Genomic DNA, 20,002 nt, shown 5'->3' with positions numbered 1-20,002 from the left:
ATCTGCAACTTTAGATGCGTTCTTTCTCCATCACACCTGGATCATTGACTCATTATAAGCCTCTACAGAACTGAGTTGCTGCTGATGAGGGAAGTCAACCTTTTGTCTGGGGTGTTTTAGCAGGGATGCAYGTAAAAGTTGCAGTCTGGAGGACTGGACCTGGGCACTCCTGATTTGTACCGTCAATGTGGCCCGTTGAGGGAGGCCAATATGCTGAAGTGGCCCTCGGTGAAATTGAGTTTGACACCCTTGCGCTAGATTATTAGTGCGATCACAATACTAAAATTTCAAACTCAAAGCGGAAAAATATTACTGAAAGGCAAAATATTATTTCTAAAAAGGATGAGTAAATATCTTCGCTACCAAAATGAGAATATTTCACAGTTTCAGTTGGTGGAAATTGGGCTAAATGTTAATTATATGAAAGTTGTGGTTATTTTTGGCAAAAATAAAAAAGGTTGTATTTTTTTCTCTCAAAATCAAAACCAATTTAATAACACTGCTAATGACATATTACTGATATTCTTAACAATATTACTTAAAAATAAGCATAAGTTGGTTGTTTAAATTATTGTTGACATCTTTTGACTCCCACACATACTCATTTATATTGATCTGAAAAATCACCTGTGCTTATTTGTAAGTAAGAAATAGGAAATATCAAATATCTTTCAAATGTATTTTTTAAGTAATAGAATGTCCAACTTTTTGTGTACCATTTTCAAGATTAAGATTCTCAATTATCAAAATCAAAAGGTTACATGTAATGCAAAATTACAACTACTGCAACAACTCGCTCCCCAATTTATATACATTGTGAATTGATATATGAAGATATAAAGAAAAATTTAATAACCTACCATATTTCTTGAGCGCTTTCAGTGAGTTTTCGAAATGGAACGTAACAGCACTCTCTGCTTTTACAGGTACCACAGCAAAATGATCCCCATTCGCATTCTTTAGGCATGTGGTAGATATTGTATAAATCCCTGTATGATTTACAGTCATGTGCTGTAGGAGAAGACACCAAGAGAAATGTATTAGAATGGTTCAATTTCGTAGCATTGAAACAATGATTAACGATTGAGTTAATGTTTTTTACATGTGACCTGGAACAGTTTGTAGCTCTGATATCCACATTTAAATCAATCATTTTTATTTTTCTTGATTTAAACCCTTTAAAGTAGGAGAGCTATGATCTTACATGTTAAAACATGGTAGAAAAATAAAACCCTACAGTTGACTAATTGCTTACACGTTGACATTGAATAAAATGATCCCGATTTAACAAAATTAGCAAACTGCAGGTCATGGAGTTCAAGTTTCAGCTACCATCAGCACCATCTTACACCGGTTAAAAGAGTCACAACACAACATCCTGTTGGAACAGGTTTGCAAGTAAAAGCGATGACAATCGAAATGGAGTCAATTTAACTTGATTTGCTTGGAGGGTACAGTTCTCAGTCAAGGTTTACATGGTTGTTGTAAACAAATATATTTTTAAAGAGTACCCAAAGGGACACTCTGAAATTATTTTATCTGCCATAGGACAAAAGAAATACCATAATTGATTTAAATGCCTTTAGTTGACAAAGAGAAGCACATAAGGCACACCAACAAAGAATTTTACTTGCAAAGAAACAACTTTTCAAAGAAATTTTAAAAATTAGCATGAATTTACAAACACCAATAAGGCTTCCCCTGCATGTGCAATTACTTAAAATGTCTACATTAGGTCACCATATTCTTTAAGGTTTATTCATTTATATCGGATTTTTAAAAATGCTTTATTAGAATTATCAATTTAACCATCTTCTTGAACATTTTTTTTATATTTTTATAATATAGTTTGATTTGGTTAAACATATCCTGTTAATCACCTAAGGAAAGAAAAAAAAATGAATCCTGAAATCAACCCAGTCAACATGATGAATTAAACTAGTAAAGTGTTTTGAATTTACATTTAGCACCAAATTGACACTACACAGAAAACTAAATTAAAGTGAACTGAATTGAAAAACAAATTTAAACAACCCTCGCAGGTTAGATTGGCCTCACATGCATGTTGAAACAACATGAAACCTGTCGAAACAGATCCGGTGCGTTCCACCTTTTAACGAAAATGAATATTTTAATACAGTTACTGAGGAGATACTCGGCTGTTCTCTTGTATATCGAGTAAAAATGAATAGGAGATTGTGAAATGACAAAAAGGGGAACTTCAGGTCCCTCAGATCAGCGAGTCTCCATAGTGACAGGGCATTGAGAAAGTTGGGAGTTTCCAGGCTGTTGTCGGCAGAGGACAGGTTAGAAGTGTGTGTGTGTGCATTAAGAGCAAACATTCCTATCATGTTTTAAAATTAAGCAGCATTTACTTAAAGCTACAGTACATAACTTTTATGAAAAATATTTTTATTTTACATATTTGTTGAAACTGCTACTATGTTGTCACAGTATGGTACAAGGCAGATAATCTGAGAGAAAAATAAAACTAATCTGCCTTCTCCCAGTGCTAACTACAAACAACCAACCAGAACCAGCAGTTAAAGCTGTTAATCACACTTGTTTACATGCTGCTCCTACACAGCTCTGACACATGAGGAAATAAATAAAGCAGAATAAGTAACTTTAAACATTTAGTTAACTTCACCAAGTCTATGCCAGGCAAAATGAATAGATCTCAAACTGCAGTCCTCGAGGGGCAGTGTCCTGCAACTTTTAGATGCGTCCTTCGTTCTACACACTTGAACTAAACACTGAAAATGTCTCACTGGCATGTAGTCAAGCTCTACAGAGCTCTGCTAATTAGCCAATATGGAGCCAGGTATGATGAAGCAGAGAGACATCACTTTGGCCCTTGAGGACAGGAGTTTGAGATCACTGGTCTAAGTCAAGCAAAATGAAAAATAAAAAAAGCAAGAAAGTGGGATCATGTTTATGGGCGATAGCTCTCCCACACCTGAAAACTTCTGGATTATGGGACACAAGAAAACTCAGAAAAATGTGCTCCGGTCAAATCAAACCAAAGATTAACTTTTAGGCACTAATGCAAACAAAATGTGTGACAGATATCATCACTGCACACAATCCTGAACACACCATATCTATAGTGTAGACCAGGAGTGGGCAACTCCAGGCCTTGCGGGCCGGTCTCCTGCAACTTTTAGATGTAGCTCTACTTCAACACACCTGAGTCAAATAATGAGGTCATTAGCAGGACTCTGGAGAACTTGACTGCACTTAGGAGGTGATTCAGCTATTGGATTCTAGTGTGTTGGACCAGGGAGACATCTAAGAGTTGCAGGACACCGACACTCCAGGACCAGGATTGCCCACCGCTGGTGTTTACTCATATCTTAAGGATGCTTTACTTCTGTACAGGTCCTTCTCAAAAAATTTGCATATCTTGGAAAAAGTTCATTATTTTCCATAATGTAATGATAAAAATTAAGCTGTCATATATTTTAGATTCATTGCACACCAACTGAAATATTTCAGATCTTTTATTGTTTTAATACTAATGATTTTGGCGTACAGTTAATGAAAACCCAAACTCCTTGTCTCAAAACATTAGCATATTTCATCTGACCAATAAAAGAAATATGTTTTAATACCAAAAAAGTAAACCTTCAAATAATTATGTTCGTTATGCACTCAATACTTGGTCAGGAATCCTTTTGCAGCCTTCAATGGAGTGTGGCATGGAGGCAATCAGCCTGTGGCACAGTTGAGGTGTTATGGAGCCCAGAATGCTTCGATGGCGGCCTTAAGCTCATCCAGAGTTTTGGGTCTTGCGTCTCTCAACTTTCTCTTCACAATATCCCAYAGATTCTCTATRGGGTTCAGGTCAGGAGAGTTGGCAGGCCAATTGAGCACAGTAATACCATGGTCAGTAATACCAGTGGTTTTGGCACTGTGAGCAGGTGCCAGGTTGTGTTGAAAAATGAAATCTTCATCTCCATAAAGCTTTTCAGCAAATGGAAGCATGAAGTGCTCCAAAACCTCCTGATAGCTGCTGCATTGACCCTGCCCTTGATAAAAACACAGTGGACCAACACCAGCAGCAGACATGGCTCCCCAGACCATCACTGACTGTGGGTACTTGACACTGGACTTCTGGCCTTTTGGCATTTCCTTCTCCCCAGTCTTCCTCCAGACTCTGGCACCTTGATTTCCGAATGACATGCAAAATTTGCTTTCATCCGAAAAAAGTACTTTGGACCACCGAGCAACAGTCCAGTGCTGCTTCTCTGTAGCCCAGGTCAGGCGCTTCTGCTGCGCTGTTTTTGGTTCAAAAGTGGCTTGACCTTTGACCTGGGGAATGCAGCACCTGTAGCCCATTTCCTGCACACGCCTGTGCACAGTGGCTCTGGATGTTTCTACTCCAGACTCAGTCCACTGCTTCCGCAGGTCCCCCAAGGTCTGGAATCGKCCCTTCTCCACMATCTTCCTCAGGGTCCGGTCACCTCTTCTCATTGTGCAGCGTTTTCTGCCACACTTTTTCCTTCCCACAGAGGTGCCTTGATACAGCACTCTGGGGACAGCCTATTCGTTCAGAAATTTCTTTCTGTGCCTTACCCTCTTGCTTGAGGGCGTCAATGATGGCCTTCTGGCAGCAGTCAGGTCGGCAGTCTTACCCATGATTGCAGTTTTGAGTAATGAACCAGGCTGGGAGTTTTTAAAAGCCTCAGGAATCTTTTGCAGGTGTTTAGAGTTACTTCGTTGATTCAGATGATTAGGTTCATTGCTCGTTCAGAGAACCTTTTCATGATATGCAAATTTTTTGAGACAGGGATTTTGGGTTTTCATGAGCTGTACGCCAAAATCATCAGTATTAAAACAATAAAAGACCTGAAATATTTCTGTTGGTGTGCAATGAATCTAAAATATATGACAGTTTAATTTTTATCATTACATTATGGAAAATGATCAACTTTATCACAATATGCTAATTTTTTGAGAAGGACCTGTAGAGAAGGAAAACTGGTCAGAGTTCGTAGGAAGATAGCTAGAACCAAATATTGATCACGCCTGGAAGACAACCTTTCAAAAGCTGCCAAAAGCCTTTGGCTAAGGGATGAAGTTTACCTTCCAATAAGAAAATTGATGTTCAAGCACTTTCCATCTAATCAGGTTGACTTTGAGCTATTTTTCAATTAGAGTGAAAAAAAGAGAATAATGCTGAACAACTTGCTCATACTCAGGGGAGTTTTATGCAAATGGTTACCACACCTTTGAGATTTGAATTTACAAAGCATGTTTAAAAATCACCAAACGCATCTTCCACTTAACAATTCAGCATTACTTTGTATTGGTCTGTAACATAAAACTCCAAATTAAATACACTGAGGTTTGTGGCTGTAGTGTGACAAAAAAAAGAATGGAAAGGTTAAACATGAAGGAGTACTTTATAAATGCCCTGTAAAGACATGGGAAACTTTGTGGGAGTTTTTCAGCAAGTTCTACTTTGTTCTTAAACTTACATTCTATCAAAAATAACTACATTTTATGTTTTCCTTACCACATAGGGTTAAATTCAAATAGCTGTTTACCAGGCCTACTTTCAGAGAAACTGAAAGTATGCATGGGATTGCTGCTTTTGATCTAGGAACAATTTTTGTAGTGTTAATCCCGTGAGACTTTCAATGAATAACAAAATATTTAAAAGTATTGCTTCAGGCAGTAATTGTATGCTCTTTACCAATATAACCACACTACGTAATGTAAGTGGTACATTGAAATAGCCTACTTGATAATGGCTAGGCTTTATATCTATAGCAGTATTTGTTGGGCTCAGAGAGTCTGAACCAAAACCACACATACGCATTCATGCGTACACAATGATTATTTTGTTTAATTCAACTCAAATATGTTGAGGTAGATAAACAGATGACTAAATAAATTTGTGGATGTTCAAACTAGAAGATTACATATGTTGAAGAGCAGATATGATTTCCAAGTGGAAATAGTGCTTTGAATTTATTTCACTATAACCAGAAATGAAAGCTTGGTTCAGTATGTTGATTGTTTGTTAGTTTGATTGATTTTCTTTCAGATGTAAATAAGAAGAGTCAAAAAGAAAAGTTACTTTCACTAACCTATTTTAACATATATTATAGTTCTAGAATTTGGAGCAATAAAATGTATCATTTACATACAATGCACGTTTCATAAAATAAAAAAAATACGCAACACATACATTTTCTCTAATTCTGTAATAAACTCGTCAACATTAACTTGAAGTTTATTCTGGTCTTAGACAGACGGGAAGTGACATACATCCTGTTGCCAGGGTATTGGATCCAATCACAAACAAGGAAAGTGGCCCCTACCTTTCCCGTAAAAGTAAAGTGCTCTGGTTAATGTTTTCCCCAATTTCTTTTAACTAAATAAATCATATAAATACATAAAATATATAGACAACATTCTTATGGATAAATTACTTTGCTTAAAAGTTCGACAAGTTAGTTTTATCATAGGCTTTTCCCTACTACCAAACCCACATTAAAGTGATTATATTGGTTGGTATTCATTTAGTTTGCTGAAACAAATAATTTAAAGAAAAACATTTTAGTGTTAACAAAATACCATAATAAATAACCGTTTTTCAGTGACTGTCAGCCTCTAATTAAGGGACTGTAGGTTGACGTCGTTCCGAAGTGTGCCGTGCGAGACCCCGCCTGAAGCTAACGTCTGCGGCTAACCAGCTGTCAGAAAGCGGCGACGGTTTATCAAGTTAAACAGTCACACTCACCAAAGACAGAGATGGACATGGAGGCACAGATGACCAACACGACTACACCGGACACGCCTGGCACCATGGCTGCTTTATTTGTCCCAGAACCCGTGCTGAAGCTGACTATCTCCTCCACCTCACCGACTGAAGGAGGAAGTCTACTGTCCTGAAGCCACTGCTGCGAGTATCCAAGGAGCTCCGCCCGCGTTCAGCGTTCACACAGGGTGGAGCATGAAGTAGCTCATGACAGGAAGAGGGTCCTCTTATTTGCGAAAATGTAGAAATTATATTTGCCTCCATTTTTCAGAGACATACAGAAAATACAAGATAAAGCAACATCAACACAATCTGCGACTCTGAGGGAAGCATGAAGCTTTCCGAAACAAACCAAAATACAAATAACATAACAAACATGTAATAAAGATACTTTTTTGTCTTCTTTTTTTTTTTTTTAGAAAAGGTACATTTGAAATAGCTGGAGTAGTATTTTAAATATGTATTTCTTTAACAAAAAAAAAAGTAAATTTGTAAAGTGTAGATAAAATACTGTGATAACATGCAACAGTATGAAATCACATACAGCAGGGTAAACTCATTTTCAATTTGGCTAGATTTATTGGTAAAATTATTCAACTGTTAAAATGGTAAATAACCATCTTTATTATTTTTATTCAATGAGTACTTCTTAAAATTAATTAAGGTGGAACATATTTCACATTGATGTAATTTGCCAGTATAGAGAAAAAAAAAGCTTTGATAAAATATTAATAAAAATGTTATCAGTATTACAATATTGCCAGGATTATTAGCACATAGCTACTTGTCTGTAAGATATTATGCATTTAAAGACCTGGGGCGGAGCCAATTTGATCCAGACAGACTTTATCCCAAAGGGAAATTAAACGTAACGCATCACCCACAAATTGTGGACAGTGACGCTGTGGGCAAAAAGGAGTAGCAGTCAGTCTTGCAACAAATTTGGTAATACCTCTGACCTAAGACTGTTATATGACAGTCTCATGATGATCATGACATGCAAACAGCTCAATTTCAAAGCAGGAGAGATTATATTCCACAGTAGCATGTTCTGGATGAAACAATCAGTTGTTGGCAGGCACTGCTAATCCACTTCTCCTACTTTTGCCACTTATCTTTAAATATATATTTAGAAAGCCAGACAGAGAGACATTGGAATCGGATATATGGTCTATTTACATTATGACTAACGGACGAGATGGTTTGAATTTCCTTCCTTTTTCTCTGCTTTTTGTCCTGCTCTGCATCCACAAAGCCTCCTTTTTAACTCCTCTGGGAGTGTAGTTAGAGTTCAGGTATAACTTGATCTATTGAGATGCTGATTAGGTGCTCCTATTTGTAAGAATAACACTTTTTTGTTGCCATCGTTGCACTGTCTGAAAGTAAAAAGGAGCAAAAGTCCTTCCACAGCATCCAAAACCAGAGGAATTGTTCAAACATGTAATCCCTCAATCAAAAGTCTACAGAGCTACTCCAACAAGCTGTCACCATGAGCTGCACAATTGTTTTTATCCATTAACACGTGTTAAATACCAAAATCATTTGTAAGATTTTTTTTAGATCATTCTTGTTTGTTTACATACGTTAAAATTGCCAAGCCATTAAACAATTAAGGAAATTCCAGATGATGATGTTATGGATTTGTAAAGTTTTGATTGATTAATTAACCACATTTGCCTTTACAATCCTTTGGTACAAAAGCACATGTTTGGCTCAATAACTTCAAAGTGCACAGGTCCTGGTGCAAAACAAGCCCAAATCATCAGCCCTCCACCACTGTGCTCAACAGTGTTTGTGTGCTTAATTTTTACCAAACATGGAAACTGTGCATTATGTCTCAACATTTCTACTTAATCATCTGGGGAAAACACTTGAAGTAAGTCAAAGGTCAGGGTTGTTCAGTGGACTGGTATTTTACTTTGTATATGTAGTTTTCCACTCATTTCTTAATTTCAAGGCAGGAGAGATGATATTCCATAGTAACATGTAACATGTTCTGGATGAAGCAGTCAGTTGTTGGCTGGCACCGCTAAAAATAGATTAACAAAAGAAGCTTTTCCATTTTTGTTTGGCTTCAGTTTAAGTAATAATGGCAGTGTGCAATCTGTTTGGGTTTGTGTATTTGAATTATTTTAGAGACAAAATATGTTTTATTGTAAGTTGATATCCTAATCCTTACATCCATCCATTTTCTTCCGCTTATCCGGGATCGGGTCGCGGGGGCCCAGACTTCCCTCTCCTCGGCCACTTCTTCCAGTTCCTCTGGGGGAACCCCAAGGCGTACCCAGGCCAGCCGAGAGACATAGTCCCTCCAGCGTGTCCTGGGTCTTCCCCGRGGCCTCCTCCYKGTGGGACGTGCCCGRAACACCTCACCAGGGAGGCGTCCAGGAGGCATCCTGACCAGATGCCCGAGCCACCTCAACTGGCTCCTCTCGACGTGGAGGAGCAGCGGCTCTACTCTGAGTCCCTCCTGGATGAACGAGCTTCTCACCCTATCTCTAAGAGAGCCCAGCCACTCTGTATCAGGGTAGCTAATCCTTACAGTAAAGGACAATTTATTTTCCTTTGTTCTTGACTGTAGATGAAAGATCATAGTTATTTTCTGCCATCTTTTTATCAAATATTACATGGACAGGAAGAAAAGTAATGACAAAAAGTGTCATTCAGTTGTGGCTGTCATGTGATATGTCATGCCAGATGTACTCCTTAATCATCTGACCAGTTGGTATTTATATATATAAAATCATGGTTTTAGAATAAAACTCGCCCTTAGGTGTTCACAACTATTTCATATTTGGGATTTTTTTCTTTCTTGTCTTGAGTTAATTTACTCTTGTTCTAACTGATTTTTGTCACGTCGTTCTACCAATACAGATGTTTTAACCAGTCAAACAGAAACAAAAGTAAATGAATACTGTTGTAAATGTTTCTGTATTCATGTACTTATTTAATTGAATCAAACTGAGCTGCTCTTAAAATGTTTGATTGAAAAAGTAATTCCCCACAGGCACAGAGCTATGGGATCATGTTATCTTAAATAATTACTTTGTTGCTTAGCTGCAGTGCCGGTAATGGGAGTGGTCAGAGTCACATGAGGCCAGAAATGTAAACAAAGCATCAAGACTTAGAAGTTCCCTTTAAGGGCAGAAAAGCCTCTGAGGCAATACTGGAAATGCGATTGTCTGGTTCTAACTTCACATTATATTAATTCAGTTTTTATTGTGTGGTCACAAACATCGAAACTCTTGATAGTGAAAGAAGTTGTAGCTATATAGACAAAACATGAAATAGAATGAAAAAAACGTTAACTCTAGCATTCCAATAATTTAGTAAACTAAAAATATTTAATTGTTCGACAATCATTTGCACTTGTAGATTATTTACAACTTTTAATCTGTAAATTATTGTATTTTCTGAACTGGATAAAATTATTTTATAAATAAGGTCAAATCCCTCATCTTTAATTAAGTAGCCTGGTATGAACAGCAGGGGGCAGCAGAACACTGGGGATTCAACAGATTGAACTACAACGCAAGGCACAAATCCTTCCTACATTTAAAATAGTTCACCTCAATATATAATAACAACTTCTGTAATTATTTGATTTATATCCTGTGTATGTTTCAATGAGAAATGTTTGAAATTGCTAGTATAAAAAAAAGTTTAATCTTGTAGAAAATGTACACCTTTTTATTTTCATTTTGTTTTTGTTTAGTAGATAGGAAATACTTCTCCATCGTTCTAGTTATTATACATTTATCCTTCTTTCTTTTTAGCTTTTAAAAGGGATTTGTGCATGTGTCATAGTTGCACATATTTTGTCATTCACTTCCCACTGAGCATAAAGTTCATAAACCTCCACTTATTAAAAATAGGGGAACCATAAATAATGGTAATGTGAATTTTTTAAACTCCAGTCAGAGTTAAGTTTTCTTTCCTTTTTTGGTTTAAATTTTTTGGAAATCTGTTTTATAGAATAGAACAAGAATTTCTTGTAATTATTTTTTGTCAACCTCTTACAAATGATTATAATACGGGGTATATTAGAAACTATTTCTTGCAAAACCTCCTTAGGCAGCTGTTGCACTCAGTTTGTGATTATGATGGGGGGTTAGAGAATGAGAGAACTAAGCTTTTGGAAAATAGAAGTAGAATTGACCAATCTCATAAACCTTAAATTTGTGTTACTTTTAACTTTTTCGATTTAATCAGTGACGCATGATGGTGTCACTGAGTGAACAGGATGGCGAGAGTGGCGCATTTGAGGCACCACAGATGACCTGAATTTATCAATCATGCATATGTTTTGTATGCATGATTGATAAATTCATTCAAGTCAACCACAATCGTGTTCGTAATCATCAAAAAAATATACCCCCACTCAGGATTCCTTATATAGAAGAAACATATCTCCATATGTTTCCATATGGTGAAATATTGCTCTATCCATTGGTGTGCTGCTGCAACTTAAGTCAGATGAACTGCCTAACTGACCTGTGACTTGAAATCCCACTAAGCAGTGTTGTAATGTTTGCTTTTGAGTCATGTCTGAACTGACAACCATTTGATCCAGCTCCAGACTAGTCTTATAACCTTCATAATTACTATCATTGTAATGTGCATCATAAAAATTATTTATCTTCTTTAATATTTTACCATCTGACCACAATCTTACAGTATGATCATTTTGAGTAAAAATGAGTGGTGCTTCTTTAGCAGGACGATTAGAAATACTGACAAACAGCTGAATGTGTCTTTATTGTGCAGGATAAAGTTTAGAAGCTGTTTCTCAGGCAATAGTAGGCAGTGGGCAGTAAAAGATTAGGGAGGGGCAGCGTAGCGTTACACTTGACTTTGTACAACAAGAGATGTCTCAGGACAGACTGAGACTTTTTAATAAAAAGTGATTTAGAAAAGGAAATTATTTGTTTTCCAATATGAACTTGGATTGGTTGACTTAGGTAGATTTTGCCTAATAAATTACATAATCATGTGAAAACTGATTTTAGCATATAATTAGTTCTAAAATCTGAAACATGTAAAAGTGACAAAAAGGGGAAAAACAGACAGAATCTTTTAAGAGCCTAAATATTTTTAATAGCACTAAATTTAGAAAATATACTAATTGAGTATTGCAAAAAATGCTACTTACAATCTTTTACTGTAATATTGTAAAAAAAAAATACATTTGTTTAATATAATATAACATTTTAGTTTACAAAAGTATCATATATTATTACACATAAGTACAAGTTTAAATCAGTTGGGGGCCAGGGGAAACAAAGGAACAGTAACAAAAAAACAGCAGCAAATGCCAGAATAGATAGGAAATGTAACATTTATCAGTTTTTGTTTGTTTAATCGTTAGATTAAATACAAAATCGTTTAAAATGGTTTTAAAAAGCTTTGAATTATGGTGTGAATTTTACCTCGAAAATTCTGCCTTTAGTTATCTGATCAGAAGATTTCTTTATAGATTATAAGTTGTCCTTGATCGTGGCTTTAAATACTTATGCATTATAGTCAAAGATCGACTTCTTCACATTCTTAAATCTCAGGGGTATAAAAACTAAAGCTTACTCGTGATTAAAACCTCTTTCCGCCGTAAACATGTCATTGACTAAATGACGTATATGACGCAAATATCGCGAGACTCAGCCATGCCTTACAGTTCTATAAACCCCCTGCTCGTCCTCGTCCTCTTCGTTCGTCCTCAGTGCAGGATAACGCAGCGCTTTAGATCTCTTCATTAACAGATACTACAAGTAATTCTGACCAGGCATTATATTTATTTAACATTTATATTGATTTCTTCCGCCCTACTCCACCCGTGAGGAATTTGCTACGCTGTTTGTATTTTTAAAAGGTGAGTTTTTAATGTATTTTCTTAACGGGTACATTTTTACTTCTGGTTGCTTAATATGGCAGTGCAGCTAGCGTAAAGCTAGGAGGTCAACCGGCAAGGATCAGCGGAGAGACTTTAATGTTCACATTATCTCCACATTGTGTGTAAAATATACCGTCCATTTATTTTCTACACTGTAATGCCAGATGCGTGTCGAAATAGCTGTTTTAGTTGTTACGAAAAAAGTCTAAGGTTTGCCAAATAACATATATATAGCTAGCTAACATTTTTACTATGTTTTCCTGATGAGATTTTGATAACTTTAGTAAACACCACCCAAGTTAAAATCAAAATTACAAAGGTAGTCACAGTGGTTGTGTTAATATCTTAAGCGTTGTGATTGTTATTTCTTGAGGTGGGGTTGAGAGGGCAAAAGTCTGAAATGATAACATTAGAACTGGAAATAAAACGTTTATATGTTATTTGTTCAATTAACCTTTTATTACAAAGTCCTTCCACCTTTTTGAGCTCTTCCACTAGTACCATGGAGTACTTCGTGGTGAGTTGTATTTCCGGAAATGTCTACAAACCGACGTCATATGGAAAAAAGCGTCTGGGTGGGAATCAGTTTCGGAGATTTCGCAAAAAGCAACTCTTTTGTTTATTAAATTATCGTCATCAGACCCTAGCTGCGGTGTTTGGTAATGATTAATGAACTTAAGCCAAAAACAAGACAAAACTCTCTTTAGATATGTTTGAGAGATTTTTTTGACAGTCTTGTATGTTTAAAATTATGATTCTCTGTGTTGTTAAAAAAATAAATCTTATGATGACACAGACCTAAATTTAAGATAAAAGAGCCATAGAAAAAAAAAAAGAACATGATGCATGGTCATATTGTTTCTATAACATGCAGCCACATTTTGTGATCAGTAGAAATTTAGTTCTCTTTTTCTTATTTTTTTTTATATACATAGCATTTTTATTTTGTTTGTAATTTGATCAAACTTTTAGATCCTGAAGATTTTTTTTTATTATGTCCTAGCATTTTCAACATCTTATGTGCACTTTACTGTCTAGGAGAAATCTTCTATTAAGAACAAGGGATCCTCGATATTTAACTTGACTTCACTTAATATTTCTTCCTCATGGATAATTTTTAGCGCATGAAATTTCAGCATCTTATTCTGTGTTGGTTACATTTCTTCTCTCTGCTTTAGGTCTCTAAACGCTCATCATTGTTGACGACAATGGAAGTTATAGTCCGTCGCTGTCCCTTTCTGGCATGCGTGCCACAGGCTTTTTTCCAGCAGTCCAGGAAATCCATGGTGACGTATGCTCAACGATGTCCCATCATGATGGAGCTGGCTTCAAAACCTATGGCTCCATCAATGGCACGGGCCTTGTGCTCTTCTACTTCCAATCAGAAGACTGAAATCAAGACTGGAAATGAAGGTGAGCATGAATAAATACACTGAAGCCACCTAATAATGAGATAAATCTTACAGATGCTGGATTGAGTTCGCTTGCCAGTTGTAATATGTTGGTTTTAGCCATGCACTTCAAATGTTGTATCCTTTTTTTCAGCCCCTGTAGTGGGAGTAGAGTCCAAGTTGCCTGCTGGTCATCCTGTGCCAACTACAGGCCAGGCGGTGGCTTCCAAATGCCCCTTTCTGGCTGCTGAGATGAAGCAGAAGAACAGCGGTGTGGTCCGCCAGGTTACCATGGAGTTCCAGGAGGATGTTGAGGAAGTGCGCACTGTTCAGAAAGGTGACCTTCTTAAATGTTAAATGTAAGAAATTTTAACTCTGTCTGCTGTGCTGTATCTAATACTGTTTTTTTTTCTTTTTGTCTTTTTCACCTATTTTAGAGATTTCACCTGCCAAGCTGAAACAGCCAGCCTTGACCATCACCAGTAAAGTGGGAGAGCAAGGTAATTTGATGAAAACTCTCCTGAAGCAGCGTCCCAAGAGGGTCACCCACCTGCTGCAGGACAACTTGCTTGGCAGAAGTAGGTTTTATTTGACTGTTGAGCTTTGCATCATTTACTTCTGCAACATATCATGCAAGTCTTAACTTCCTGGTTTGTTGCAGTGTCCCGCTTCCAGTACGATGACTTTTTTGAGAAGAAGATAGAGGAGAAGAAGAATGACCACACCTACCGGGTGTTTAAGACTGTGAACCGCCTGGCCACTGAATTTCCGATGGCGGACGACTTCACTGGTTCGCTGGAGGATAAGCGGGAAGTGTCCGTCTGGTGCAGCAACGACTACCTGGGCATGAGTCGACACCCTCGAGTCGTAAAGTCCATCATGTGAGTCAAAGACAACAAGCTTGGAGGTGTAGCCTTCAAATTATAACATTTGCTCTACTTTCTAGGTTCAAGGTTTGTTGTGTAATAAAGAAAATATTTGCATATGGTGAACGTTTGCCTCTGATTGCTCTGTGGCTTTTGCCCCAGTGTAAGAGCTGAGGTCAGACAGAAAGAACTAGAACTGCTTAGATGCTTAGATGATGATTAGATGGGACTAGACACCCAGGAACGCTGCCGGGTCTCTGGTTCAGTGGAAGTAGCTGGTCAGAGTTCAGATGAGTTCAGTGTTATTTTCCTTTCAACTTGTTTCAACTTGCCCTTGCTTTCATACTGTGACACATGCTGCAGTGCAGCACAATTATAATACTTGTTGTTCAGTCAATGTAATTTTACACCTACTTAAACTTCAATCTAAGAAACAGGTGTGGACTGTTATTGCGTTACTGCTTTAGAAAGCCAGACAAAATTATCACACTTTCCTTTGCTCTGGTGTTCTTCTTTCAGGGACACTTTACAAAAGCACGGGTCGGGTGCGGGGGGAACCAGAAACATATCTGGGACCAGCAAATTTCACGTGGAGCTGGAACAAGAGCTGGCTGACCTTCACAACAAGGATGCCGCTCTGCTCTTCACCTCCTGCTTTGTTGCCAATGACTCCACACTTTTCACCCTCGCCAAGATGCTTCCTGGTAGGTTTTTTGGAGGAGAAAAAAAATGCTAAATTATCTAGGTTTTTAAATGTAGCTTTTCACTAACCATCTTTCCTCACAACATCAGGTTGTGAGATTTACTCGGATGCAGGCAACCACGCGTCAATGATCCAGGGCATCCGGAACAGCGGCGCTAAGAAGTTTATTTTCCGCCACAACGACTTGGCTCACCTCAGAGAGCTGCTGGAGAAAGGAGACCCCACCAAACCCAAAATTGTGGCGTTTGAGACTGTCCACTCCATGGATGGTCAGTTTTCATCTACCTGTCTGGCAACTCCTATCAAATGTAATTCGAAGTGCTGCATTGTGACCTGTGTTGTGCTGCGTTCTCTGGAACAGGTGCCGTGTGCCCCCTGGAGGAGATGTGCGACCTGGCTCATGAGTTTGGCGCCATCACCTTCGTTGACGAGGTTCACGCTGTGGGCCTGTACGGCGCCAGAGGAGGAGGAATCGGAGACAGGGATGGCGTAATGGACAAGATGGATATCATTTCAGGAACTCTAGGTCAGCACACAATGTCTACAAAACAAAGTAGTTATTTTTAATAGGATATTTGGGCTTTCAATTCCTTTTCGGATACTTTTGAGCTACTTCTGTTTTTATGCAGGACTATATTTCTAAACCAAAACAACTGTTCCCAGTTTGCATTACTCATCCTGCTCTTTGTGTTTATGCTCGTCTGAGGATTAAGCCTCAGTAGTGCCATCCAATATGCCTCTGTGCTTGAAGGAGCATGAGTAGCTCTGTTGTTGCTAGGAAACTGTGTGCTCTCTCACTGCACTCTTATTGAGTTACTGTGTCACTGACGAGCTACTTAACCCATCAGCTCTGCTACGCTGTGCGTCTGCTGCTTCAGGAAGCTTGTTGGTTTTACGAATGTTTTTGTCTTGACTCTAAGTTCTGGAAGCATTTGTAAAATTGCTGGCCATTTTGTTTTCCAGGGAAAGCTTTCGGATGTGTCGGGGGCTACATCGCCAGCACCTCTGCCCTGGTGGACACCGTGCGCTCCTACGCAGCCGGTTTCATCTTCACCACCTCCCTGCCACCGATGCTTCTGGCCGGGGCCCGGCAGTCGATCCAGACCCTCAAAGGGGAAGAAGGCCGCATGCTGAGACGTAAACACCAGCGCAACGTGCAGCTGCTCAGACAGATGCTGATGGACGCTGGGCTGCCTGTTGTGCACTGCCCTAGCCACATTATCCCCATTCGGGTAATCTACGATTTAGTTCACAGCTTAATCTCATCAAACGAAAACACTTTTAAGTACAGACAGCCTGATTAGCTCTAAGCCCCACGTAAGACACCCCTGATGACTGCTCTTTAATCATTTTGTGTGACTTTCTGATCTCAGGTGGCAAATGCTGAGAAAAACACAGAGGTGTGTGACATCATGATGAATCGCCACAACATCTATGTGCAGGCCATCAACTACCCCACTGTTGCAAGAGGGGAGGAGCTTCTGCGCATTGCCCCAACCCCTCACCACACCCCGGAGATGATGAAATACTTTGTTGGTAAGATGGTAAAACAGCTACATGTGACACATATTGCTAAGATTGAGTAGTTGATTCAGTTAAACTGCAACAGGCTGCATATTTACATTCCAGCCCTTATTGACGCTTCGTTTGTTATTTTTTGTTTTGTTTTCAGAGAAGCTGGTGCAGACGTGGAAGGAGTCGGGCCTCGGGCTGAAGCCCCACTCATCGGCAGAATGCAACTTTTGCCAGCAGCCGCTGCACTTTGAGCTGATGAGCGAACGAGAGAAGTCGTACTTCAGCGGCCTCAGTCACCCCATCTCAGCCTGCGCATAACACTACACACCACTGCTAGCTTAAACTGGCACATAAACACTCATTCCTCTGTCGCTGTCATAGAATGTATTAATTATCTTTGATATACGTCTTATTATATGTAATATTTAAAATATTCTATCTTCAGATGTTCTATAAGCTTCAAATAAAACGTAAAAAGGAAAACTGTTTCACTGTTTTTATGTGTGCTTGTTTTAGCAATTTTTGAATAAACGGTGCAACTGAAACGCAGGGGAAAAAGTGAGTCAATGCTCTTAACCAGTGACTGCATTTTCAAGTGTATGCTTGAAACTGAATTTAATGTATTAAACATTAATACTCAGTTTGGGTTCTGTAAAATGGAGAAAAATGAGAGATTACTGGAGTTTAAACAGTTTAAATTAAATTTTAGTTTTGCAGGTAAATAATTGCGCTGACATCAGTTTGTGAAGCCTCAAGAGCCCGGCCCTAAAGGACTTTAGAAACAAGTTTAGGCTGAGAGTGTTTTAGTACTACTGAGGAAGTATGGAAATTAGTTTCTAAATGACTACAACATAATCGCATAGTCATCCTATCATACATGGTAAATGGACTGAACTTATACAGTGCTTTTTCAATTATTTTGGAATGATCACTCAAAGCGCTTTACACTAGAGTCACATTCACCCATTCGCACTCACAAACGCTCATACATTTATACACCAATACGCAGATTGGTAGGCAATTTGGGGTTGAGTGCCTTGCTCAGAGGCACATCGACATGCGGCAGGAGGAATCTGGAATCGGCCCTACAACCTTCCAATCACAAGACGACTACTCTATCCACAGAGCCACGGTCGCCCAACTAGATCATAGTTTGCCAACTTTATATCATCATTAGGTTCAAGTTCAGGTTACTTTATACCTGTAAGTGAATTTGTTCTGCTGCAAGACACCTAAGTGGCTTAATAGTGGTAGCTGCTGGTCGTGACCCAGAAGTTACAGAATCTTGCAAATGGATTTTTGAAAAAAAGAAACCTGCAAAATGTTTTCAAACCCCTTTTAATCTGGCACCTTTAATATCTACTGCTACCAGTTGTATCCAGACATTTATTATAAAAATAAGTGATTCAATCTCTGTACAAATGCAGCATCATAAAGACAGTATAGGACTGGCATGAGTTGTGAATGAACTCTGAGCAGGGTTTGTTGGAAGAGCGATAATCAGCGAAGCAGCCAAGTGGTATCTATGGTAGCTCTAGAAAAGCTGCAGAGAGCTACACCTCAGTTGGAGAATCACAAAACTTTGAAGAGCTCCAAAACCAACCCTGAGCACTGCGTCCATGCAGTAAAATAAAGTGGTTGCAGCATCATGCTGGGGCTGGGGGGTGATTTTTGGTAAGAGATACAGAGCTAAACACGGGGTTCTTGTAAAACCTGACTGAGTAAACACAACAGCCATCAGACTGTTTAGGCTGAGAGGTTCACCTTCCAGCACTGAATTGAATTGAGAATCTGTGGCAAGGCTTTAAATCTGTTGGTCATAGATGCTCCCCAACCTCTAGCGATGCACAGTAAATTCAGGTTTCAGACAATACAGCTGCATTTACCCTGAAAGGGTTAATCTTTTCTGATTAACTGCCTTATAAGCTGCGGTTAAGACATGAGCTTCTTAGGAGTGATTTTAGCCACCTGTAAGTTGTTTAAGTACCTTAGCCAACTTATGGGATGGCTTGATTACATGAATCAACGTGTGAACGGTTTTGAAAATCAGAGTCAAGCCTTTTTTGTAAATTTCTGAGATGACCTCAACATGCATATTTAATGATGAGAAAAAATAAGAATGGTGTGCATGCTGTTGGGATCTGTGAGAAACACAGAAACCTTCATTTAGTCAATGCTGATGATGTGCCATGAGCTTCTTAAGTCCTTGTTAAGAGGCTCATGGCTCATCAAAGAGGTGCCAGCTCTAAAGTTTAAAACTACAGTTCACCTATATGTTAAGGGCAGGAGCATTCAGGGAAAAGAGTATAACTGGGTCTGATTTTGGCTGTAAATTTGGATTATATTGGAATCAGCTGTAATAATCTGAACTGAATTAAAACCAGAAGTAAATATATTGGGACCTTTTGGTCTTGTAAACTGCCATTTGATTTAAGTTAGTGCTAAACTCACAAGCTAAGATGATTTGAATTAATGAATGCAGACCTAGCATTTTTTATTGTCACTCTCATAGAAAATACTTAATACTTTCGTAGTGGAGCTTTTCCATTTGCTTAATCAAGTGTTTCATCTGAAACCACAGTCTTCCAGAGCAACAAAAGGGCAGATACGTGATGTTTAGCCACATACTGTACGTTAAGTGGAATCTAATACTTTGTTAGAAATAGGTCACCATAATGAGCTTGGCTCAGCTCACCGAAAGCCTGAATCTCTGTCTCACTGCCGATGGAACAGCCTTATTATTTCGTTGCACTGCTGTGGGTTTGGCTCATAATAAAAGTAGGACATGTTTCCTGTTTGGCTCTCATTCACACAAAAAGTGGTAACACTTCTATTCAAAGGACAAACAAAAGATTCTGCACTTGCCAT

The 20,002-nt window shown here is 38.4% G+C and overlaps 2 protein-coding genes across 2 annotated transcripts in view; one reads left to right on the top strand and one right to left on the bottom strand.

Moving 5' to 3' along the window:
* The window catches only part of LOC103464427 (protein shisa-5-like), a 15,153-nt gene extending 8,198 nt beyond the window's left edge, over window positions 1–6,955 (bottom strand). The window contains exons 1-2 of the mRNA XM_008408513.2: window positions 6,755–6,955; window positions 861–1,011 (exon numbers count right to left, since the gene is read on the bottom strand). Of these exons, the coding sequence (XP_008406735.1) occupies window positions 861–1,011; window positions 6,755–6,821 (218 nt within the window). The 5' untranslated portion in view covers window positions 6,822–6,955. The remainder of the gene's footprint in view (window positions 1–860; window positions 1,012–6,754) is intronic.
* Window positions 6,956–12,457: 5,502 nt separating this feature from the next.
* On the top strand, window positions 12,458–17,622 carry alas1 (aminolevulinate, delta-, synthase 1). Its single transcript, XM_008408515.1, has 11 exons — window positions 12,458–12,638; window positions 13,838–14,072; window positions 14,205–14,387; window positions 14,488–14,628; window positions 14,712–14,931; window positions 15,436–15,620; window positions 15,709–15,888; window positions 15,981–16,145; window positions 16,583–16,851; window positions 16,993–17,155; window positions 17,292–17,622. The coding sequence occupies exons 2-11, from the start codon at window positions 13,868–13,870 to the stop codon at window positions 17,450–17,452; spliced, it is 1,872 nt and encodes a 623-aa protein (XP_008406737.1). The 5' UTR covers window positions 12,458–12,638; window positions 13,838–13,867; the 3' UTR covers window positions 17,453–17,622.
* Window positions 17,623–20,002: the final 2,380 nt, after the last annotated feature.

The sequence above is a fragment of the Poecilia reticulata genome, linkage group LG5, assembly GCF_000633615.1.
Source record: "Poecilia reticulata strain Guanapo linkage group LG5, Guppy_female_1.0+MT, whole genome shotgun sequence".
NCBI classification, from domain to species: domain Eukaryota; kingdom Metazoa; phylum Chordata; class Actinopteri; order Cyprinodontiformes; family Poeciliidae; genus Poecilia; species Poecilia reticulata.
The sequence above is the reverse complement of the archived record's forward strand: the minus strand, read 5'-3'. Positions and strand labels throughout refer to the sequence as shown.

What these genes read in the sequence shown, in the direction of transcription:
- alas1 (XM_008408515.1), top strand. Translation starts at nt 13,868, where the DNA reads ATGGAAGTTATAGTCCGTCGCTGTCCCTTTCTGGCATGCGTGCCACAG. An exon ending in CGAGTCGTAAAGTCCATCAT is followed by an intron (nt 14,932 to 15,435) that starts GTGAGTCAAAGA and finishes TTCTTCTTTCAG; the next exon opens with GGACACTTTACAAAAGCACG. An exon ending in GATGATGAAATACTTTGTTG is followed by an intron (nt 17,156 to 17,291) that starts GTAAGATGGTAA and finishes TTTTGTTTTCAG; the next exon opens with AGAAGCTGGTGCAGACGTGG.